Source organism: Lycorma delicatula, chromosome 7 (assembly GCF_047948215.1).
Source record: "Lycorma delicatula isolate Av1 chromosome 7, ASM4794821v1, whole genome shotgun sequence".
Taxonomy (NCBI): domain Eukaryota; kingdom Metazoa; phylum Arthropoda; class Insecta; order Hemiptera; family Fulgoridae; genus Lycorma; species Lycorma delicatula.
Window position 1 is genome coordinate 34,659,756 of NC_134461.1, and position 27,295 is coordinate 34,687,050.

General features: G+C 30.1%; 1 protein-coding gene across 2 annotated transcripts in view; it reads left to right on the plus strand.

Moving 5' to 3' along the window:
* Positions 1-27,295, plus strand: part of LOC142328422 (acyl-CoA synthetase short-chain family member 3, mitochondrial) — a 184,424-nt gene that overhangs the window by 76,803 nt on the left and 80,326 nt on the right. The window contains exon 1 of one of the 2 annotated variants that reach the window (XM_075372143.1): positions 10,063-10,262. The exons of the other annotated variant lie outside the window; for it this stretch is intronic. Coding sequence (XP_075228258.1) covers positions 10,133-10,262 — 130 coding nt within the window. The 5' untranslated portion in view covers positions 10,063-10,132. Of the gene's footprint in view, positions 1-10,062; positions 10,263-27,295 lie in introns of those variants that run through there. 2 annotated transcript variants of the gene reach the window in all.

Consider the following 27,295-nt stretch of genomic DNA (forward strand, 5'->3'; position numbering starts at 1 on the left):
TATCTGCCCCTGCTTTCTTTGGTATCATGACTATAACACTTTTTTTGAAATCTGACGGAAATTCCCCCTTTTCATAAATATTACACACCAGTTTGTATAATCTATCAATCGCTTCCTCACCTGCACTGTGCAGTAATTCTACAGGTATTCCGTCTATTCCAGGAGCCTTTCTGCCATTTAAATCTTTTAATCCTCTCTTAAATTCAGATCTCAGTATTGTTTCTCCCATTTCATCCTCCTCAACTTCCTCTTCTTCCTCTATAACACCATTTTCTAATTCATTTCCTCCGTATAACTCTTCAATATATTCCACCCATCTATCGACTTTACCTTTCGTATTATATGTTGGTGCTCCATCTTTGTTTAACACATTATTAGATTTTAATTTATGTACCCCAAAATTTTCCTTAACTTGCCTGTATGCTCCGTCTATTTTACCAATGTTCATTTCTCTTTCCACTTCTGAACACAAATTTAATCCACTCTTCTTTCGCCAGTTTGCACTTCCTGTTTATAGCATTTCTTAATTGCCGATAGTTCCTTTTACTTTCTTCATCACTATCACTCTTATATTTTCTACGTTCATCCATCAGCTGCAATATATCGTCTGAAACCCAAGGTTTTCTACTAGTTCTCTTTATTCCGCCTAAGTTTGCTTCTGCTGATTTAAGAATTTCCTTTCTAACATTCTCCCATTCTTCTTCTACATTTTCTACCTTATCTTTTTTACTCAGACCTCTTGCGATGTCCTCCTCAAAAATCTTCTTTACCTCCTCTTCCTCAAGCTTCTCTAAATTCCACCGATTCATCTGACACCTTTTCTTCAGGTTTTTAAACCCCAATCTACATTTCATTATCACCAAATTATGGTCGCTATCAATGTCTGCTCCAGGGTAAGTTTTGCAGTCAACGAGTTGATTTCTAAATCTTTGCTTAACCATGATATAATCTATCTGATACCTTGCAGTATCGCCTGGCTTTTTCCAAGTGTATATTCTTCTATTATGATTTTTAAATTGGGTGTTGGCAATTACTAAATTATACTTCGTGCAAAACTCTATAAGTCGGTCCCCTCTTTCATTCCTTTTGCCCAGCCCGTATTCACCCACTATATCTCCTTCCTTGCCTTTTCCAATGCTTGCATTCCAATCTCCAACTATTATTAAATTTTCATCTCCTTTTACATGTTTAATTGCTTCATCAATCTCTTCGTATACACACTCTACCTCATCATCATCATGGGCGCTTGTAGGCATATAGACGTTAACAATCGTTGTCGATTTAGGTTTTGACTTTATCCTTATTACAATGATTCTATCGCTATGCGTTTTGAAATACTCTACTCTCTTCCCTATCTTCTTGTTCATTATGAAACCTACTTCTGCCTGCCCATTATTTGAAGCTGAGTTAATGCAGAGTTAATACAGCTGAGTTAATTAAGTAAATTGATAGCGAATAAAATATATATATATATATATATATATATATATATATATATATAAGTAAATTCTTCATCTTGCTTTAAAGGAATATTTATACTAAGTGTCCTCCAAAATGTGTTAGTGGTCTATATATAAAATATATATTTAATAACAGATTTATATTACAGTTATATACGAACAAATGCACTGGGTATACACTTTACTTTACAGTAGTTACTGTACAGTGTATACTAGCTATCATGAATAGTCTCATATTACTTATACAATACACTTTCACAAGCACCCTTAAAGAAAAAGAAAGAGAGAAAAAAGTGTCTAAAATGTTTAAGAATAAATGGAATAAGGGGAAAAGAAAAAAATATTCTTTCAAATGGAAATTTCATCTTACATTCAATACGGAAACCGTTGACTTGATAAAGACGACTTAACTACTTCTTTCTTCTAAAACAGTAAGCATTAAAGTGTAAAATACAGTATTTAAAAAAAAGAAAACAAAACAATCTTTTATTATTGTACCATAAAACCGCTTAAAATACATCATTTTTGTATAAATTACTTAGTAAAAATGGAAGCCATATATATTTAATAGCTTACACCGAGTAATTAGAGTATCTTACTTAGAATGCCGTACAATTTTTATTTTGCATTTTTAATGTAGTATTCATAATATTGAATATTATGTAGGTGTCTGTTATCAGCAGATAAATAGCAGGTCGGATGAAACATACTGATAGGCTTATCATTGATTACAAAAGTTGTTTTGTTTATTTAAATTATTAAGAACATTCATAAGGAAATGTAAAATAAAAATTAAGTAAATAAATTTTTATGAATTATTTGAAATTTCTTAAAGATTTAATTAATTAATTAATGATTGAACGGGATGGCGTAGAAATATTCGACACGGGGAACAAATCATTAAACACTCGACGTGAAAAATATCGAAATCTATTATTTTATTTCATTTTTATTATTATAACCTTGAGCTTGCTTATGCACAAGATAAAATTATAAACCTTCTCTTAATAGAAATCGAAGCCAAGAATTAGACTACGATGTAGAAAAATATTAAAACTAATTAACTTAAACTGACTAGCCACAAATAATATTTTATGTTTATAATCTCTTATATAAAAGAGAATTTCCTGACTGAATCACTGACTCATAATCAACGTACAACCAAAACTATTATAATTAGAGACTTGAAATTTTCAGGGTACCTTCGTATCTTTAAGTAGACGTGCACTAAGAAAGGATTTTGCGAAATTTTGATTTTAAAGGGTTCAAACCGATAAAAATCTAATTTCGTATTAACAACGCTATCTGTTGGACGTAAAAGCAACATACGCTATACAAAATACTTTACGATTCCAATCCATTGTTTCCGATATGTGTGTCCGCTATAGACTAAAAAACTTCTGGACCGATTTACGCTCGGGGAAGAAGGGAGAAAGGGAAAAATCGGAAAAGAGAAATAGGGAAAAATCACAAAAAGGTAAAAGGGAAGAGGGTAAAAAGGGAAGAAGGGGAAAATGGAAAAACGAAAAAACGGTGATAATGAAATGGAAAAGGAAAAGATAAAAAAAATAAAAGAATAAAGAGGAAGGGGAAAGTGAAGTAAGGGAAAGAGAAACAGGAGAAGGAAAAGGAAACGGGAGAAAACGGGAAGGGAGAGCGAAGCGAGCCATGACCCTCTTATCGTGACGGGAAGCGCAAATAACTATAGAGCACGAGCGAAGCTGCGATGGGAATGCTAGGTTTGGGATTATAATACATTTTTTGTTTATCTTTATTAGACTTTTATATTGAACTATTTTAATTCATTCATAAAATGGATTGGTCTAACAAATATTGTTCAATTTTCTTATCTTCCTTTTTTGTTTTCCTTTATTTAAGTTTTGGGCAAAAATTCATTGTTTATCGTACAGTCCTTCAGTTTTTTCATTAAAAAAATTATTTACTGTTTTATCAGGATTTAATGAAAATCTAAATATAATATTGTTGATTAAATATTTTTTATTTATAAAAAAATAAGTTTGCTATTAAAAAAGCATTGCGAGTGAAGCTACATCTATATTGTGGGCGAAGTCGCGACGGGGTACGCTAGTAATTTACATTTATTTTTACTTCCTTGTAAGAAGTAAAAGAAGTACTGTGATCGCGAAAAATTTCGGGTTTTCAGATTTCAATGGAAATATCCATTTTGACCATCTCTGAATCCATTTTGACTAGTTTCGGCGTGACGTCTGTACGTACGTATGTACGTACATATCTTACATAACTCAAAAACGATTAGCCGTAGGATGTTGATAGTTTAGATTTAGGACTGTTTTAACATCTAGTTGTGCACCTTCCTTTTTGCTTGCAATTGACTGAATCAAAAGCATCCAAAAAAGCCCAAAATCAAAAAAGATTTTGGTATTTTTCTTAACTGCAGTAATAAGCCCTCATTGAGAGCTTTTTAAGAATATATCATAAGTGGTACTTATTTTCATTGGTTCCAGAGTTATAACCAAATGAAGTTTTAATTAATGACACATTTGGATCTTTCAAGGGAAAGGCATATCGGTTCGAATCAGACTTCATTTCCATTTTTTAACATTTTTTTTGTTTTATTTAAATATATTGATTTATTAATAATTATTAACTTCTGATTGAAAAAAATATTACGATAAATAACAATTCAATAACAAAAAAAATAAAAATGAAAAAACACAAGTTATTAATGAAATAAAATTTAATGTACTTTTCATTTTAAAAAAATGTCTATATGTAATTTAACTGGCGTTCAAGGAAGTCATGTGGTGGTATCATTTTTTATGATAGATTGTAATTATTATCTGGTGTTATGTCTGACAATAGGCCCCTTACAACACTGCTGAGGCAGCAGTGTTGTAAGCAGTGATCTTAAACCTTCTGCTTCGTTCGCTTGTAATTTCCAGTCTTCACCTCATCTATTAACTTCATCCTTCTTCCTTCTTCCTTCTTCCTTCTTCCTTCTTCCTTCTTCCTTCTTCCCTTCTTCCTTCTTCCTTCTTCCTTCTTCCTGTCTCCATCTACTGACTATTCCGATAAAACTGTCAAAATTCCACTTCTTCTAACTGCATGTCTTAACAGGTTTCTTTTTCTGTTATGTACTTCCCGCATAAATCCTCTTTTTTCTGTAATCATGTTTATTACTTTTTTACTCCTCACTTTATCAGCCCATCTTACTTTCTCCAAACAATCCTGATAAAGGTAATTGCTTTTATTCGAATACTAGATTATAAATACCGGTGTTCTTTGATAATTGGTTTTCAATTAATCACACGTCTCAGGAGCGGTCGATCTAAATCTGTTCCAGATTGCATGTTTACCGGTACATTTGCAGCTACGTCAAACCTGGCATGCCGGTAGCGGTAATTGCTTTTGCCTATATTCATAAACACACCCAGACTCAGCAGTAGCTGGAAAACTGGTTGGAGAAAAAAATAAATATACAAATAAGATAAAATTTGATAACTGGTCAGGTCACTTTATCTGACTATTTCGTTCATTATAACTTAAATTTACGGAACGTGTTTAATGGTATTATTACGATAAGATATTAGAGGAGCTCTCTTTCTCAATCTCTCAGTCATTAATGAGAATGTTTTTGATAGATAATTAGAAAATTGTCGTGAACGGATAGTTATGGGAAACAAGATTAAAAAATATACTTATTTTTAAAAAAAAGGGGTTTTCAATCTTTTAAAATTTTCCTGTTATTTAGGAAGAATTAAAAGTGTAATTTCTATAATGGTAACAAAGTTTAATAATTTTTTATTTACTTTTATATAAACTTGTTTTCATATATTATGTACTATAATATTTTCATACAATAATTTATATATAATTATTATATAACAACAAGATTTGTTGATTGCACAAAAAATATCCATAGATTAATACATACACTTCAAAGAATTAGTGTAAGGATTAACAATTTAAATTAAAAAATATTTTTTAATAGAATTTGCAAAAAATATAATTTCATTTCAAATTATATTAATATAAACATTAAATTTAAATACAACTGCCAAAAAAGCTATGGGAATAGCTGAAAATAAAACTTTGATTATCAATAAAATTAAACAAATTTATACAAATAAAAATACTTTTAACAAAAATAATTTACAAAAAGCATTTAAAATTATCTAACAAATTATGTGATACCTTAAAATTATGGGGTAACCATGTATATCAATATTAAAAATTATAAAGCAATACAATATTCTATAAAAAAAAAGATTAAATTAATCAAAAATTGGAGAGATTAAAAAAAATACAATTAATAAGCTAAAACTATATTGAAACAATCAAATATAATTTTCATGATAAATTAATTAATTTGACAAATTTAAAACTGAATCCCAACGAAAAGAAATTTCTGAAAAATAATGTCAAATCTTGTAATGAGGATACCTTTACTAAAACAAAATAAAAATTAATAATTGAATCAGAAGCTGGGTTTATTGCAAATTAAAATTAAATGTAAGCAAGATATGATGCTTAATCAATCATTAATAAAAACTGTATGAATAAAACAAGGATAGAAAATATTTATAATTACAAAACGATTAATAGAAGAGTAAATGAAAATATTAACCGTAAATTACAAAATAATTATAAAAGCTGATAAAAGTGAAGTAACGTCAATATCAATAAAAATTATTTAAAAAATAAAATCTTATATTTTAATCAAAGAAGATAATCTTAAGGAAATTAAATCTGATCCTACAAATAAATTTCATAATCAAACTAATTCTTATCTAAAAATATCAGATTTTGTTATTAAAGACAACTTCAAATATTATACAATGAATGGAGAATCTAAACTTCCACTGGTTAATCAAGTTATCATAATTCTCACAAAAAAAAAAAACAGTAAGATCGATAATGAATTTTACAATAGCTTCCGCTTACAAAATTTCTAAAATAATTAATAAGATTAAATGATTATATTGAATAAGTAAATAAATATTCATTAAAAAAATAATGATAAATTCTTAGAAGACTTAAAAATGTAAACATTTTCGGAAAACACTATAATGATTTCTCTAGGGTATATGTATATTAATATACCTTTAACTACACTCTGAAAATAATACAAAACATTAAAAAATAATATAAACATAAACGAGAAATAAATTGAAAAATTAATAAATCTTTTAAACATTACTCTAATTCAAAAGTACTTCAAATTTCAGACACTTCATACAAATAGATATTCTACCGACGGATGCCCATTTAACAGTAAATTATAAGAAACTTCCCCATAAAAATTTGATGATAATGTCTATATCAGTGTTCAAAAAGTGACGCAACGTTATGGAAGAATGTTCCCTTCTTTTGTTGCTTGATTAATTGAGGAAAAATGGGTTACACAATGCAGCAGAGAATACTTATTGTCTCCTAATACATTAGATGTGCCAGTTATGCCCAGACCCAGAATGCCATCATAGAAAGGTATGGTGTGGATGCACCAAACAAGTCCTCCATCAAGCGGCTGTATAACAGGTTCCAAGAGACAGAGTATGTGGCAGATAGTCAAAAGTGATCGACCGAAAGTGCTAACACTAAAAAAGTTGATCGACGCAAACAGCATACTCTTTTAGTCCCAAGAAGTCTGTGCGACGCCTATCTATTCAGTATGGTCTCTCCGTTGGTAGTGCCCACACATCATTGCGTAAGTGTTTAAAGATGCATCCGTACAGGATTCGTGTCGTTCACGAGTTATTTGCAGACACTGAAAAACGTATAGCTTTCTATCAGTAGTTCATGTCATTTGTAATGCCAGCTGGGGAAGAATTCGATGATTGGTTTTGGTCTGATGAGGCGTGGTTCCACGTTGATGGATACATGAACGTACAGAATTAACGCATTTGGTGTACAGAAATTTCACATCAGCTACACGGACAAAAAGTGGGTGTTTGGTATACAATCAAACAAATCATGTAGGCGAATATTCATGATATTCTTTCATGGCATAGAGAGCAGTTAGCGCTACATACAGATGGTGGAAAAATTTATAAACACTACACCTGTAGACCGGCTAGAGTACACGTGGTTTTAGCAGGACAATGCTACGGCTTATGTAGCCAATAACACTATGACTTTCTTGGTTCAGTGTTTTCATGGACAAGTGATTTCGAAAGGATTGTGGCCCCCCTCGGTATATACACCCAGGTATCCTGATTTACCTCCTCCTGACTTTTTTTTATGGAGATATCTTGAGAATGCTGTTTACAAAAGTCATCCTCACGCCAATCCCGAATTGCAGAGCGAAATTGAAGGATTTGTCGCTGCAATTCCTCAGTAAACGTTACAACATGTGTTTAAGAGCATGCAACGTCGTATTCAATTTTCTGAATCGAATAATGTAGGCCACTTTCAACAACTATTGTACTTGCTCATTTTCCCATAAGGTTGCATCATTCTTTGAACGTGCTGTATTAAAAACAATCTACATAAACATCTAGTACAGGAGAAATTATTGTTTTGTAATAATAAACAAAAACACTAATTTGGATGAGTTATTGAAATCGCTTAATGAAAAAATTCAATTTATTATTGAAAAAGAGGTAATTAACACGCTGAATTACTTAAAGTAAAACTAACCAAAAACAAGAATGAAATAATGATAAAATTTTACAGAAAAATGATAAAAACCAATACAGTCCTAATACTTTACAATCCAAATAATAATAATAAATAAATAATAAAATAGTACCTTACAATCCAAATCTGCACATATCGGATAAAAACGCTGCATCCAGATATTACATAATAATTTTAAAAAATTCAACAAGAAGTGAAGATTAGGGAAATAATCATAATAAAACAAATCGGTAAAGAAAATAGATATAATGATAAATATATTATGAAAATAAAAAAAAATAATAAGACAAAACAAAATAAAAAATTTAGCAACAGGATCATCACCCCTTCGTTATACGAATTAATTTAGCATTAACAAAAGCAATATTATTTCGTAAGAATGATAAAAATACCATCTCAAATATAAAAATTAATAAAAAAGATAATTTATATGGAAATGGCGTTTATAAAATAAAATGGTAATATTGCAATAAAATCTATATTGGAAAAACGAAAAAAAATATTTTTGAAATATATAATCAACGTACGAATGCGTAGATAAAACCCGAATTTATCACTCAAATATGGGAGATAATTTTATTTTAAATAAACATTCATTTCCAGAACATAATAATGTAAGATTGATTAGGTCAGTAAATAAAAAGGAAGGAAAGTAACATTATTTGAGGATTTATATATCTTGAACAATATTATCAACATTAAACTGATAAATTAACAAAAATAGATAGGACAAACAGTATATTTAAATTCTTAATATAATCAGTTGAACAATACTTTTCAAAGAATACGGGTATTAACTTAATTTCTATCAGAAATTTAAAAGTAGTGACAACGTGAAGTGCTTCGAAGAGTTTTTATAATATTTTATTCTTATATATGATAAATCTTATTTAATGTTGCATATGAATTTTGAAAGATATTTTTATCTTAGAACTCTCGGTTCTAAGATGGTTCAAATCTTAGTAAATGCAGTTACTTTTGTCCGGATTTGAATACTAGATCATGGATACCGGTGATCTTGGATGGTTCGGTTTCAATTAACCACACATCTTAGGAATGGTCAACCTCTGATTTTTCTGTTTAGCTTCTGGATCCACCGTAAGGTATTACTTCAGAAGATGAATGAGAATGATATGTGTGAATGTAAATAAAGTTTAGTCTTGTACAGTTTCAGGTCGACCATTCCTAAGATGTGTGGTTAATTGAAACCCAACCATCAAAGAACACCGGTATCCACGATATAGTATTCAAATCCGTATAAAAGAATGATCGACCTGAGATTATACAAGACTTCATTTACATTCATCCTTTGAAGTAATATCTTACATTGGTTTCGGAGGCTAAACAGAAAAAAAAGAAAATATAATATACCTGACGATGGGATGAGTTTAGAACCGGTTGTATAAAAAATCATACCTGGTATATGTAAATAATAATAAAAAATTTAATTTATTTATTTTTAACAAATTTTTTTTTAGATGTTGCCAAGCTCTTCATAAAAGTTTAACACATTCGTTCAATTCAAATAACCAATTCTCCATTCTTGTAAGTGAGAAGACAAGTCAACTGTAGTCTTGTGCTCCGATTCTCAAACCTTAGGCTTAGATTTTTTATCAGTTATCATTTAACAAACACGTGTATGGAAAATAATATGTTGAAATATTTATGAAACAAATTCTTAATTTAGACCTGTACGTATGTTTATGTATGTTTCCTTATAGGCTCTAATGTATTATTTTTGTTCGTCAGGACTGAACGTAGCTTAATATGTTGCAAAGAAGGTTACGATTGTTTTTAATGATAATAACAATAACAATAATAGCTCTGTTTAACTTAGCTCTGTATGAATAATTAAGTATTTGAATGAATACTACCTATTATATTTCCGTTAAAAAAAAAATATATATACAATAATAATAAATGCTGTGGACGTGAACGTGTGACTTTCTAGAGGTGGGGGCAGAAAAGTCATTTGATGTTATACGTATTGTAATGGATCAGTGCAGGGTTTTACAGTTCGTTGTTGTTAAAGCTTGTCTTAGTTGATAGACATGCTGACCCCGGTGAGTAATGTAAACCATTTGTCCGAGCCAAATGAAGTTAAACATTCATCCAGTTTTCATTCGTTTGAAGATGAATTCTCAAGGAGCCACCTAGGACGACATGAAACTGATTTTGAGGGTAAGATTTTTTTTGTTAGTTTGATTTCTTATTTCTCTCGAAAAATTATTATATTTTTTAATATTAAAATATTAATTTTTGATTTAATTAATTTACAATGACATTCAACTATGTAACATTTTCGATGTTAAATTTATTCTGTAAATATTTTTATAACTTTCTTTTTAGTATTTTTTTTAAAGATTCCGCTTCTGGGAACATTAAAGGGAAAAAGAAAATTTTTATTTTTGTTAAAACTTTTAAATGGAACTCCGATTTTTCACTATAAGACAATCGAACAATTTTTTTTTTTTTAATTACATTGAATAAGGTTCAAATTTTAAAAGATGTGAATTGCATAATTAAAAAATATTTATAATTTAATAATATGTTACAGAATTAAATCTAATTAAAGGATATTCTGTTGCCTATATTAATAACCTTTATGTAGGGTAGATAAAGAAGAAATTGGCAGTTAGTTGTTGGTAAAGATACATCTGTAGTTTTAATTCAAAAACCTTCATAAAGATAAAGGCATAATAATATTAAGTGTAAAAAGTCAATATCGATAATAAAAAAAGATAAATTAATAAAAATTTCTGAAACAATGGTTTATATAAGAAATGGATAGGATCACTTAAGTCAATTTATGTCAGTTTTCCTTATGACAGTCTTCGTTGGCTTGGTCTTCTGTAATTGCCAGTTATCGAATTTGATCTTTCTTAGTCCGCCCGAAACCCTTATATTTCGGGTTGTTTTGTCTGTAGAAAAAATTCTTGATTTTAGAATTTCGTTGATTTTTAATTTATGATTTGCGCCTTTAATTTTTAGTCCAATCTCTTCTAGATGATTCTTTATTTCTGTTACGTATTTCCCATCGTTTTTTAAGCTCAGGTTTCTGGTTAGCAGTTGTTTTATTAATATGTTTTATGACATTCTTTTTTTTTGTCTTCAATCATTTGACTGGTTTGATGCAGCTCTCCAAGATTCCCTATCTAGTGCTAGTCGTTTCATTTCAGTATACCCTCTACATCCTACATCCCTAACAATTTGTTTTACATATTCCAAACGTGGCCTGCCTACACAATTTTTCCCTTCTACCTGTCCTTCCAATATTAAAGCGACTATTCCAGGATGCCTTAGTATGTGGCCTATAAGTCTGTCTCTTCTTTTAACTATATTTTTCCAAATGCTTCTTTCTTCATCTATTTGTCGCAATACCTCTTCATTTGTCACTTTATCCACCCATCTGATTTTTAACATTCTCCTATAGCACCGCATTTCAAAAGCTTCTAATCTTTTCTTCTCAGATACTCCGATCGTCCAAGTTTCAGTTCCATATAAAGTGACACTCCAAACATATACTTTCAAAAATTTTTCCTGACATTTAATTTAATTTTTGATGTAAACAAATTATATTTCTTACTGAAGGATCGTTTAGCTTGTGCTATTCGGCATTTTATATCGTTCCTGCTTCGTCCATCTTTAGTAATTCTACTTCCCAAATAACAAAATTCTTCTACCTCCATAATCTTTTCTCCTCCTATTTTCACATTCTGTGGTCCATTTTTGTTATTTCTACTACATTTCATTACTTTTGTTTTCTTCTTGTTTATTTTCATGCGATAGTTCTTGCGTAGGACTTCATCTATGCCGTTCATTGTTTCTTCTAAATCCTTTTTACTCTCGGCTAGAATTACTATATGATCAGCAAATCGTAGCATCTTTATCTTTTCACCTTGTACTGTTACTCCGAATCTAAATTGTTCTTTAACATCTTTAACTGCTAAATCCATGTAAAGATTAAAAAGTAACGGAGATAGGGAACATCCTTGTCGGAATCCCTTTTTTATTACGGCTTCTTTCTTATGTTCTTCAATTCTTACTGTTGCTGTTTCGTTCCTGTACATGTTAGCAATTGTTCTTCTATCTCTGTATTTGAACCCTAATTTTTTTAAAATGCTGAACATTTTATTCCAGTCTACGTTATCGAATGCCTTTTCTAGGTCTATAAACGCCATGTATGTTGGTTTGTTTTTCTTTTATCTTCCTTCTACTATTAATCTGAGACCTAAAATTGCTTCCCTTGTCCCTATACTTTTCCTGAAACCAAATTGGTCTTCTCCTAAGACTTCTTCCACTCTCCTCTCAATTCTTCTGTATAGAATTCAGGTAAGATTTTCGATGCATGACTAGTTAAACTAATTGTTCTGTATTCTTCACATTTATCTGCCCCTGCTTTCTTTGGTATCATGACTATAACACTTTTTTTGAAGTCTGATGGAAATTCCCCTTTTTCATAAATATTACACACCAGTTTGTATAATCTATCAATCGCTTCCTCACCTGCACTGCGCATGACATTCTTATGATATGAAAAAAGTGGAATGACTTTGATTTTTCTTAGGCCAATAATTGTTCTGTAATATTTCTGTAAACGGTTTCGTTGGTTGCGATTCGCTACATTTTATATTTTTTATAATTTTTATTTATGTATATTTTGTTTATATTTCATTCAATTTTGGTCTTTTGATCACACTTTTATTTTCGTTTTTAATTTTGAATAATATTTCACAAGCATAAAGTGCTTCTTGTTTGCTGTTTTATTGTATAGCATTTTTCTTTTACAAAAGATTTTTGTTTTTTATCTATTTCACTAACAACCACTCTGAAGCCCAGTTAAAGCTATTTAATTTTTTCATTCTTATATATTATCAGTAATATGTTCGTTACAATCTGTTCAACTAATGATCAATAAGCAACCTCCTCCCTACGGCCCAATGAAATGAGAATGATATGTATGACATGTAAATGAGATATAGACTCAGGCCGACCACTCCTGAGATGTGTGATTAATTGAACCCCAACCACCAAAGTACACCGGGATTTAACGTACAGCATTAACATCCGTATAAAAGTAACTAACTTTTACCAGATTTGAACCTCAGAACTTTCGAATTCGAAAATCAGCTGTTAACGAAGTTATTTGCAATGACGAGTTTACCGCTAAACCATTTTTATTATATGAAAATAATTTTTTAGTTTGTGAAAAATTCCAATCTTGTGGATTAATTTCGGTGACTGCTATCACTCCGCCATTTTGGTTTTGGCATTTTTATATAATAATATAAATAATATTTTTCTAAATAATTTGATCTAATTAAAATAAGATTCTTATGACTATTCTAAATTTAAATCAATGAGAAATATATAATGAATTTTCATTCAGACATTATATTATAAAAAGAACTTTGTTAAAAATTCTACCTATCTTTGTAGTTGGGCTACTTACATTTTAATTGTTTTTTTTCTTGATATGATAATTATTCGTTATGATTTTAATTCGTTTATTATTCGTTATTTCGTTTGTTTTAAATGAATTAGTTGTTTTTATGATCTGTTTTAAATAACTGTAACTTGACCGGCCTCCGCGAGTGGTAGCATCTCAGCCTTTCATTCGAGAGGTCCCAGTTCGAATCCCGGTCAGGCATAGCATTTTCACACGCAAAAAGTTGTCATTTCATCTCATCCTCAGAAGTAACTAAGGGTGGTTTTGGAGGCTTAAAAAAATTTCAGGTTTGCAATCTTTGAAATGAAATATTTTCTTAAAGGTCGTATTCTGGATAGATCATTCTATATTTTGTTAAAGTTACTAAATTCTACATGTCAACTGATTTTTGGAAAAATTCCGGTTAAATGTAGAATTACATTTAACTGTATTTGAAACTATTTCGTATCAGTTGTGCTTGTCTTACAAACTTATAGGAAAGATAAATTACTGAACTTTCATTATGATTTGAACTTCTTGCAAGATAGTAGTATTACGGTGAGAAAAATATCTGATGTGAACACCACTAACTTCCTTGTTCGCTTATTAAATAAATTACATTTACACATTTCTTTTAAAATGAAAAGTACATAACATTTTATTTCATTAAAAACGTCTGATATTTTTTCATGTTTTTTTTTATTGTTATTTTTTAATTATTATTTGTCGTAAAAGTTTTTTTTTACAATTAGAGGTTAACAATTATTAATAACTCAATACATTTAAATTAAAAAAAAACAATTAAGAAAAAGGAAATGGAAGTCGAATTCGAACCGATGTGCCTTCCCCATGAAAGGTTCAAATAGTCATCAATTAAACTTTTATTTGGCTCTAACTTTGGAACCAATGAAAATAAGTACCATTTATGATATCTCATTGAAAATCTCTCAATGAGGACTTAATATTGCAGTTAGTAAAAAACCCAAAATCAATTTTTTTTTTCATTTTGGACTTTGTAGGACACATTTAGTTCAGTCGATGGCAATCTAAATGGGAGATGCACAACTAGATGTTACAGCAGTCCTAAATCCAAAATTTCAACATTCTACGGCTAATCGTTTTTTTCAGTTATGCGAGATACATACGTTCGTACAAAAGTCACGCCAAAATTAGTCAAAATGGATTCAGGGATGGTCAAAATGCATATTTCCGTTGAAAACTTAAAATCGAAATTTTTACGATCACAATACTTCCTTTACTTCGTATGAGGAAGTAAAAACGCTTCTTCATCTGATCGGGTATTCCTTAATATCAATAATAATTATTGTTATTTCCGTAAAAAATAAGTTGTTGAAGTTTACTTGAATCACACAGTATCAATTCGATACTTTCACAAACCACAAAAAAAAATTCCAGGGATGGGAAATTGTTTCTTTGAAGTCTGTGTAATGATTCTTCAATTTAGGGAAAAAAAAATTGTTAAGTATATAATATAACTCAGTGCTAAAATCACATTCGTGTAAAATTTATAATATTTTCGAGGGATGTGAACGAATTATGCCCATCCTACTGTAGGAAACTCGATCCATCTTCTAGGTGATTTTTTTTTATGTTATTGTGTTTTTCTCTTTTTGATAGATTGTCCATTCTCACCACTCAATCCTTTTTCTTATTTTTGATTCTTTGTATCCCATTTTGGGTTCTATGGGATTAGGTCGGAACCTACTAGATCCATGTAGCGGATGTCTGGATTTGATTGGTCAATGCCTGGTTGGTGTGACCTAATTTCGGATCTGCACGTATATCTATTTTGGAGGGTTTGATTTTCAATTGAATGGTTGTATAATAAGTCTTTACAGATCTAGCTGATGGGCTTAACTTCCTATCAACTAAATTTGTATCTACTAATTCCTCGTAAATTACAAATATATAGAATTTTATTTAAATACCGCGTTAGAGGTGTGCTTTTTTGTTGTTTTTTTTTTTTTTAAAGTAGAAACTGTAAATAATTATTTTTTTATTGAAGGAAAGTTCGAGATAATGCTGCTTTAAATAGACAATTTGAAAAAATTCGGTGCTCTGGTTTTTAATTTATAATCAAAAAAGGTTATTAACTTTAAGAGAAAAAAAAATTAAAATACATATAACCTATTAGATAATACGTAAGCACTTAGTAATTAATTAAACAGCTAGTTTTAGGTTTAAAAGAATTCTTAAATCTTCTTTCACCAGATTTATAAGTGTTCTTTGTTAAGAGAATTTTTTAAGTTAGAAATTATGTAATGCTTGATCAGTTACTTCCATATACATTTTACGTATATTTACATAAAATATGACTAGATAAACCGTAGTATTTGTTTAGACGAAGGTACTGTTGTCGATCTGTTAAAAAAACCAGATGTACAGAACTTGGTGTCCCCAATCCGGAGAAAGAGTCTCATAAAAATTGTATAGCAACTTTTATTGCATGTGTAGGATTTTACTATGACTTATAATTTACGGTAATTTATTATAAATAAATAAAATCTTAGCAGATATATAACGTCGATTTATTTAATATATCGACATTTCTTTTTATTTAGTCGGTTTTACAATTAAAATAGTTGTCATGTATATAAATTGTAAGGATATTGAAGTAATAATTAATACAGTTTCAACATTAAATAACTAAAATCAATAAAGTGATATATAATGCAACTGCAACTTTTCTAAAAATAGCGATAAATATTACTTAATAGAAATAACTAAATTAAAAATGATGGATGGAATAGTCCCGAAAAACATACCGTAGCGTACAAAAAAATTACGTTCTTTTTTCTCAAGTATGACGTACTATTGACGTCATTTTCGTATAAGTTTAGTTCATCAAAACGCATGTTTGGTAGGTAACTTTGCCAACTAATTTAAATTTCTAACTAATAATAATTTAAATTTCTAACTAATAATAAATCATAAGATGTAAATATTGAATAATGCAAGTTAAATTTTTAACCTACCGGGTTGGTCTAGTTCTAAACTCGTCATAAATCAACTGATTTCGAAGTGGAAGTTCTCAGGTTTAAATCATAATAAAAGTAGTAGCTTTTATTCGAATTTGAATATTAGATCATGGATACCGGTGTTCTTTGGTGGTTGGGTTTCAATTAATTACATATCTCAGGAATGGTCGGCTTGAGTTTGTTCAAGTCTGCAGATTTACCAGTACAGTTACATAACACTAGTAAGTCGCTAAAGAGTTTAATTGTTGATGCGACTATAAATAAAATTATTAAAAAAAAAAATTTTAATTTATGTAGTAAGATAAATTCTCTACTTTAACAATTATTGTATTTTTTTCTTAAGACTTAAGTACAGCTGTATAACATTAATTTATTATTTTAGAATAATAATAGAGCACATTAAGTATACTTGAATAATTTTAAAACAGTTTATTAATAGTGTCAACATTAAAAAAAGGATAAATCCAATTATATGGGTGTCCAACGAAGTGACCGATTGCAGAGGCTGATTCATGATATTAAAATAAATCTTTATTTTGAAAATACCCTGATCTTGCTTCAATTTGCCTCGTCTAACATTTTATATTTATTTTTCAATCAAAATATGTATCTTTAGGACTTTTGAAATATTTTAATTAGATTTGGGGTACAAGTACTTATATCGTCTTGAATAAAATAAATATTTTTGAAAATTTCAAAAGCGGCGGCCGCTAAAGAAAATAATTATTAATAGCTCTGTAAATATTATTTTTATCGAATAATGGTTTATTAGATAAAATTCTAAGCCTTTTATTTTGAAAAAAAATGATACTTCATTTGTTATCAGTTAAAAAACAACTCTATTTATATAGCTTTATTATTGTTTTTAACCTCCGGGACCACCGTTAGATATTGCTTCAGAAATATATAATAATTTCTATTATCAGTAAAACCATGATTTAAATTTTGGATACCTCATCTGTCTATTTTTATTAAAAGTTGTATTATCAATTGATAATGGAGCTTTCCAATAGATGAACATCTTACCTGTTTTATTAATCTATTTGAAAAATTAGATGTCATTTTTAAATAAAATGCTTAATCTTTTATATAATTAAATATAATTCGATAATACTAATATCTACAGAGTTATTAATGATTAAAAATTATAACTGCCGCCATTTTGGTAACTTTAAAGGTAATATGTCCACAGTTTTTTATTTTTTGATGCTTGTATTATTGGATACATGTTTTTCCTAATGTGGACGTCACAGTCTGTTCAATTAGTTTACAATAATCAAACCCCCCCCCCCCCCACCCAATGACCTAATGAGATGAGGGTGCCATGTAAATGAGGTGTATTCTTGTACACTATTGTCCGATTATTTCTCAGACATATGGATAATTAAACCCCAACCATCAATATGCACCGGTAATTGAATTCATGTTCAACAAATTTAATTTAAAATAATCTCTTTCCGTTCTTAAGATATATACATTTTTATTTAAAATACTCAAAATGATGGAGAGAGAAAAAATGAAGAGTGATGGACATTCATCCATATGAACCTTTTTTACCAATTATTCGAAGAAAGTACAGTATTACTTACTTCCGGTCGCACAGTGGAATCGGGGAGTGAAATTAATTTTCTTTGCGTTTTAATGTATGAGAAGTATGGAAATACCATTCATTTAAAATGTAATTTCTTTATATATATATAAACTTTTGTGCTCAAAAATTTCTAAAACTACTAAATCAATTTCATTTAAATTTAGATATGCTGTATAGTGTATTTGAAGTTATGTATGTAAAAATTTGATGAAGATTGGTTGAGTCGTTCTTCAGTTATACTCAATTTAGGGTCGACAGTAGACAACATAACCTCAATTTGAGATTATATTGACTTTGCATTGGTGTATTTTTCATATACACTTATGCAGTGAGTCACAGTGGTGAGCGAGTTGAAACTTGATGCTTGTGTGTAGCTTCTACTCGTTAATGGAACATATGTAGCGCCTTTGTAAACTGAAGATCAATGCTTTTCTGACCGAAATAACGAGGGCGTCAGAATTATTAACTTATTACTGATTTTCTTTTTACAGTATGTTAAAATTATTTTCTTATTATTTATATTCCTAAATAGTTTTGTTTTAATTTGCTTCTTGGTTGTTTACTTATTTCTGTTTTTTATTTATTTTTTAATTAATTTTTTTGTAAAATTTTAAATTAGTATAAGTTGATACTTTTTCAAAAATAAAACAACGAAAAGTCGGTCTTCTTGTGCAACAAGCACAAACGCCTTGCGCAAAAAAAAATTAAAATGTTTGTTTTGTTGCCATTAAATTTTCAACTTAAAAGATCAAGGCGGCGAGACTTTAGAATGAGTTCATCCTCAGTATCTTGAGATTTCGCCTAGTTAAGGTCATATTTTTCTTAGGTACATTTGTTAACGATTAAAATACAATATTTGCAAAAAAAAATTTTTGCAAAATCGCACACCCACCCCAAAAGATGTAGTCATCTGCTGTGTTGTGACGTCACGGATGAGCGGTAGAATTAAATAATATTTAAAGTGTATAAAAGTAACTCGGTCTGGCTGGGTTTCGAACTCGATCGACTAGGTACCTGGTACGTTAAGCCTCGCGGCTACACCGGTCTGCCGACCGTAAAAACGTAATTAGTTATTTTTAAATTGTGAAATTATGTAAATTAGTGCCGACCGTTGCCACTAATATCGGCACGCCCGACCGAATTAAATACGATATGTGCCTGCGCTTTAGTTAGAATCATTGAATGAAATAAATAAATAAAATATTATATTTAAATAAAACGATAGATATTTTTAATTAATTGTGTGTGTATGTAGTAGTATGTGTGTGTGTGTAATAAGCTGTGCATCAGAAACAAGCCACAGTTGTCAGCATTCTTTTAAGTATAATAAAACGAGTCAATCATATTTCATTTTAGGCATTATATTTTCTACGTTTACGTAATATCTGTGAAAGAAATTAAGGTGTTTATATCGTTCTTAACAAATTAATTGTAAGATTTGGTTATAGGCTCAGGAAGTTGTCCAGAATATGATTTCAAATTATTTTATATCGGTGATCTAGACTTAGTATTATTTTTTTTAATGAGATTTAATATTATTTCCAGATGTTTTGTCCGGATAGAATTTAAATAATTATAATTTTTTCTCCATCTAGTTTTTACAGCTACTTATGGAACAGGGTATGCGTCTATAGATTCAAAACTGTAATTACCGTTATCGGTTTGCCAGGGCTGACGTAGTGCAATTTAAGTTTAAATTTATCGGTAAATAGATTTGAGTCTGTCAAATCAACTAAATCGACCATCCTAAGACGTGTAGTAAATTGAAACCCAACTACCAAAAGAACGCCGGTATCCACAATCTAGCATTCAAATCCATATAAAAACAATTGTCTTTACAAGGAATCGAACCTTAGAATTCTCGACTTCGAAAATCAGCTAATTTTACCATGACGTGTTAACATTAGACCAACCCGGCGAGTAATTATAATAATAATTCAAATATTGTAATATCTGAATAGAAAGTCATTCATAATTACAAAATAAAATATAAAATATTTAAAAAAACGACTGCCAAAAAAAGAATGCTAGCAAACATTGCTCTTTTTGTTCTGGTTTGGTTCCGTTGTGATTTTGTATAATTTTATATTGCGTTAATAAATAACCCGTTTGAATTTTGAAAATCAGACGATTGTTTGTAAAGATTACACCCCATTGCACCTCCCAAAACAGCGCCCGATGGGCACCCCGTTTGTTACGAGTTGATGGTGATAAATAGTCTAGCCTCGCACAAGCCCGGTAACGTAAGGTTTCCAGCGCGAGGTCATACATCTAAATCGGTTCAGCCATTGAGCTTCTACAGTGGATCAAATATACATACATACATTTGTACACCCTAAATAAATTACATTCATTTTTGGACAGTCGTGTAAAAAAACTTTTATCGCATTTTGGCCCAGATATTTCAAAATAATTGTTAGAAAATTTTGGTTTGGTTTTTCATATCCAGGAAAGTTCCTTTAATATAATTACAATTTTCTGTACCCATTAGTCTTTTATTATAAAGCTCTTTATGCACTATGACTACTTAAAACAAAAAAACGAATTTAATATTAATGTTTTGTTTGTGGGGATGGAGTACTTCTAATGATACAGTTTGTTTTTGTAAAATAAATTAAACTTTAAAAAAGAGGGAATATTTCTTCTATGACAAGCCCGTTTAAAATTTCTCTTGTGAATTGAATGAAAAGTTAGATATAAATAAAGATTAAGCAAATGAAAAAATTAATAAACAATAATTAAACTATCGTAATTAGTAATTTAAAAAAAAATTATAATTCTTGAAAAAATTGTTCATTTAAAAAAAATATAGTTTACTATCTTTTTAATTTATACAAGAGCATACTGTATTCTTTTTCAGTTAAAAAAATGAAAAATAATTTATCAGATGTTACTGACAATTGGTGAAACTGAACATTAATAAATATTTCTGTGTGGTATGCAATGCATGAACAAAACAAAAAACTTTTTCATTTTGGTTTTAAAGTTTTTTTTGGTACATTTTAATCTCATTGTATTCGCTATTAATCTAAAAAGACGTAGTGTTTCAACTACATTGTATTTTTTTAACAAGCCTAGCCTGTATTTTTAAATTGTTTATTGTGTGAAGTAAATGATTTTTCCCCCGCATTTTATCATTACGTTCACAGAAGTACAAAACACCAATCACTTTTTCAATACCGAACATTGGTAAACAGATTCAGTTGTTAAATACTTGTTCAGTTTATTCAAATTAAAATATTTATTGATTGTTTTTATTTTTTCTATCGACTGTTTTACTCTCTCCACCTACTTGAACTCTATATGTTGATTGGTAAATTTATCCCTTCCACAGACACCATCCTTTTTCGCCAGTTTTCATTCACCAATCAGCATTTGCAGTTTATAAATTCCCTCAAAAACCTACTTTATTATTGTTATTATTAATATTTTTTATTTCTTCCTTGCATAACTGAAGTAGAAAAAGATATGAAAATCAGTCAAAAAATGGAGTATGGTTTTTTTTGCATTTCCCGATGTATCATGACCCAAGAACCACAAAAAAACAAAATAAGTGTTGCGGGAGGGGGTAATGTACGTGTGTTAGAGTATTTCAACCTTAATAACTTTTAACTTGATAAACTGATTTTGATCAAATTTGCCACAGATGCTCGTGTATATGAAGAAATTTGCTGGTACATTTTTTGGGTCAGTATTTCCAGGGAGGTAAACAGTTTCTTTGTGGGGGGGGGGTTCTTTGCAATCTTCACAAAATTTGCAAACATAACCTCACTTTATATTAAGTTCAGTTTATGCGTACAAGCATAAACTGGTAAAATTCTTATTTTACTATTAGAACAAATTGACTCCAAATTCTCCCCTTGACGAAAAATTTAAAAAAAGCAATCTTCATTTATTGCATATTTTTTAACCGAACTTTTTTTGTCTTCCTAAGCATAGTAGTAGTGCAAGTGGACCGATAAAAAAGCTTTCGGGACAATATTGAAGGTGTGGGAGTCGATTAAAATTTAAAATATCGATTTTTAAAATGTTTTCATGCATTATTATTTCTCCACTACAAAAGAATAAATAACCAATGCCTGGAAAATGGACAACTTTGTTGTCAGCATTTTTTTTATTTCAATAAGTAAAAAAAAAATCTGGCATATCTGTATTTATTTTTAAAAAATTAACTTTTTTAATTGGTTTATTTCGTAAAAAAAAAAAAAAAAAATAGGAATGAGATATTTAAAATTAAAGAAAATTTAATTTTATTACGTATAAGAGATTAATTATAAGAAATCTTTTTAAATGTTATTGGTAATTTTTTTTCCACTCAGAATAATATGAATTAATTTATTTGTCAGTATTAAATAATTATTGTTATAAATGTGGAAACCCTCCGCATTATTCAAAGTTTTTTGGTATTTCATTTTATTATAACAATATAAAATATTTCTAAATTTTGGAAATTACTAACAGTAATAAAAATTAAATATATTCTACATTACTTTTACATACAAAGTGACATTAATGAATGAAAACATTTTCATATTTCAAAATTGAAGGACACTAAGAGGTAGAAACAAATGCGGATCTACATAGCTTCAAAATTACTACTTTATGGTATGTTTGAAAATTAATCCGCCATCTTGGATCCGATATCCTGCCCTACTAAACGGCATTTGTATGTGTCATTATGTGGTATTTGTATGTGTCTACGTGTGCGTCCCCTTAGATTAGCACCGGAATTTACCGATCACTACCGGAAAATGCCGATTCGTTAGTACATGTCTCGTGGAGGTCAGTAAACTTATATTATTATATATATATATATATATAGATGTATATGCGAAATATATATTAATAATATATCTTTTTATTTATGTTTTTTTTTTTTCATAAAATTGATTATTTATGCTAAGACTCAGGTTTCATTTCCTCCTTTTTTATTTGTAAAAATAAATATTTTTCACTTTATTTCTTACTTTTTATAAATGTTCACTTTTTCTTTTACTGTTTATAAATTCTCACTTTTTCTGTTTCTCTTATTAAGTGAATTTGTCTAATGCTCTATAGTTAATCAGTCTTGTAATAATTATAAAATAAATTAATAAAATTAACTACCATAATCCATTATTTCAATATCGCACCAATTCTTAAAACACAACTATTTTCAATACAAATAAATCGATATTGAAAATACCATCGATTATCCAATTAGAATCGTATTTATGATTTTTCTTTTACCTTGTAATTACAATTAAACATACATACAGGCAAAACGCGTGGGTCAAATCAAATGGTAAAGAATAAAGGTCAAAATTAGAAGAAATAATGGTCAAAATTAGAATAATTTGGAATCCTATAGCAATTTATTGATTTTGAAACCAACTTCTCTTTTGTTATTGTGTCAAGGAAGATTAATTTCGTATTACGAATAGTTTTTTTCGTAAACTGAATATAATATATAAAAAATAAATTAATTAATTTAAGCTTCTAGCTCCCGTATTGAGTGAATTTGTATACGAATATTATAAATCTTGATGAAAACGTTGAGTGTGCAATCTTTAAAAGATGCCTAAACCAATGTAAACCAAATTTAATTGAGAAGATTTGCTGATATTTTTTAGCTCTTCCTTGGTCTATTTTCATCATTCAAAAAAAAAATCAATTTTACACATGAGATAAACAACTTTGGACACCTTCTTTCTTTTTCCTGTTTAGCCTCCGGTAACTACCGTTTAGATAATTCTTCAGAGGAAGAATGAGGATGATATGTATGAGTGTAAATGAAGCGTAGTCTTGTATATTCTCAGTTCGACCATTCCTGAGATGTGTGGTTAATTGAAACCCAGCCACCAAAGAACACCGGTATCCACGATCTAGTATTCAAATCCGTGTAAAAAATAACTGGCTTTACTAGGACTTGAACGCTGGAACACTCGATTTCCAAATCAGCTGATTTGGTAAGACGCGTTCACCACTAGACCAAGCCGGTGGGGTAACTTTAGACACCTAATAATAGCATTCCGTAATGCCGCTCGCCAGGGCAATCCACCCGGAGGGCCTAGCTGCGGAGGCGTGACACCATACAGTTAGTATTGAATAAAATGATCTGCCTTTTTAATAGGAAAGTCATGTGGTACATGACTTTAGTGTAAATTTTTACGAGAAAATCGTTAGTGAAAACCGTTTCTCGATAAATGCTTTCGTTTTTTAGTTATAAAAAATGAGAGTTGCAAAAAGAGAAAAATTGCTGTAGTAAAACGCCTCATAATAACTTTTTATTTCGTATTACCGTCAGAAATATATCCAATAACCAAGTTGAAACAGTTGATGTTGGAATTTAGGCACAAAAACTAATAAAAACAACTTTTATAATTATAAGTAACAGTATAATAATAATAAATAAACAACAGTATTATTAACTAATAATTTGTAACAGGCTTACAAATTATTTTTTCCTTTCAAATTTTTATTTACACTCGGGTAGATATATTTGCTTGAAATTTAAATAAATTATATCATAAAATTACACATTAAAAAGGAATCCCCAATTAGATTTCTCAAAAATTATATACTATTGCTATGAATCTCTGAGGATGGAATGTAGAATGCAGAAGTATAATAGAAAATATAACCATAATTAGAATCATAAATATGGCAGATTGATGAAGCTCTTAGAAAAGAAAAACTTCCTTTCAGCAAGCCGGAAGGCGGAGGTAGATATCTAAAAATATTTGCTATACTTACGCTAAAGTTTACAAACTACACAATTTTATCTTCTAATCTATTATTTTATTTTCACAGCAGTGTTAAGAATACACAGTGTATATTTCCTACGCAAAAGTTTAATAACTTCATACCTAACAGATCTACACCTAAAACCTGAGCCAAAATTGAGGACAAACACATGAGCTCAGTTTGCAGACTCGGCCCGGTTTATATTGGAGCAACTTTGTGCAGATCTGGTCTGTTGCGCGGGGAAGAACCGGGTGCACAGGGCTGCCTTGCTTCTGGTATGTTTGAGATACAGGACCATCACGGTTCTAGTGTCGCTGGTCTAGTGGCCTGACTTGTACCCTTGGACTTCTCTTTCAGAAGAGGAAGGAGTAGTAAGGGGAGAAAGTAAGGAAGATGTAAAGGCCTAGCTTGTCAGCAGGTGGAAGAAGAAATTGGATCAAGTGTCGAAAAGCAGATAACCTCCGATTTATCCGTGACTTTTAGAGATAGCTACATAAAAACACGGAAGACTGAGATACAAGTTGTGCAGTTCCTTACCGGTCACGGGTGTTTTAAGGCATAACTGTGCACGCAAACGTTGAGATCCTTCGCGGAATGTGATTATTTCGGTGAGGACGACATCGTAGAACACATCGTGTTCGTGTGCAATCTGTTCCTAACCATAGGGAAGCATGCAGGAGAGAATTCGGCGTTCTTATTTCAGAAAATATCACTGGATCTATGTTACACACCGAATGATTGTGACACGGTTGTTGACGATGTTGGTTAAAATCATCCGAACAAGGATAGGGCAAGATGTCCAGGGATGAATAATTCCTTCAGAATCTCCCTTGAGACTATGTTAGTAATCTGGTCTGGCCCCAAGGTCGAAATAAAAATAAAATAACTAAGGATCCTCATGGATGGACTACACAAAATAACAGTATGCTGTTATAATAGCGCAAGGTGGGCTCGGTATCCCGTGTTGTAGAAGTGGAGGGGTTTTAGCTGGTATTCCCTCAAGGGAGAACCTCACACTAACATGGGGTTTGAGACCACATGGTGTTTATAAAAGGTTTCCCATCCTCCGACGAAAATTCATTTACATGGCGATTATAATTTTTTCATTACTTTAATGGTATAATTTTTCAACTTTAGTCGCAATTTACAACCACACCCATACACAAGAATCTTCATACCACCTTTCATGATTATATTTTTACCAGATCCACAGATATTTAGTAAAATAGAGTTAAAAACACATAGCACATTTGCAATATAAATAGTTTTACATTTCTGAATTCAAGGATAATGTGTAGAATGAAAAAATCGGATTCACAAGAATTTGACTCATTAAAGTGTTTACCTTAATATAATATTCTGTACGATAATAGATAAGAAAGTAAACATTTTTTAATTAGGAAAACATCTGAAATTTGACAAGATTTTCCCTTGTTATTAATTGATAAGAAATAATAACCTGAGAAATGATTAGGAATTCAGGTTGATATTTTAAGGATAACCTTAAAAAAAAATCAATTTTAAAAATGTTAGTTGTACAAACAATGCATTTTTCATATTATTTGGACTAATAATATTTACACGAGATAGTATATAATAATGGTTGTGAAATTAAATTTCAAGAATTATCTAATAAGAAACAACGATCTGATAGATCAACTAGATATGTTTGTTACATACGTCATAATAGCAAGGTTTTATAAATTAAAATTACCCGATTAAAACTAGAAGCAAACGACTCTTGCCATGCTAATTTTTTCATTCTATTAACCTTGAGTTCTATTCTCAATAAGAGTTCAACTCTTGGGCTTTCCCCTCGAACATAAAATTGTGTGTGTCAAGTAATGAATTCTATTCTTCAAGGAAAATTACGAGATTCGGTGACTATATTGATTGTATAAGATAGGTTTTAGGCCTTTATCGAAAGAATAGTAGGAACTTTAAATGAATTCGATATTTTACTTAGTAAAAGTTATAGAGATATATTTTTTTTCGAAAAATCCCTCCCCCCATTTCCTTTCCCATGATCCGATTTTGCCCATTAACGAACTCATCCTAGATTTTGGATCGTTATATTTTATGTATCTATTTGAAAGTGAGTGGCAAAAAATTACCGCAGTTATCGTGACCACAAGAAAGTGAAATATATACGAGGTGTGTGAGAAAAGTAATGAGATTGGTAACACTGCGAGCGATCTGGCAACGCTATGACTGCCGGTTTGTGCTAGACCGGTTTGTTCATCCCTTCCACATGTTCAGTACGAGTTTCAACTCCGTTCAGCCAACACATTATTTTTGACAGCGCCATCAGTGCAGTTGTGTTACGAAAATGGAGCATAGGAATTTAGAGCAACGTTGTGCAATCAAGTTTTGTGATAAACTTGGGGAATCCGCGAGTGTGACCTTTGAAAAGTTTAAACAGGCCTATGGGGAACATTGCTTATCAAGAGCACAAGTTCTCCACTGGCAC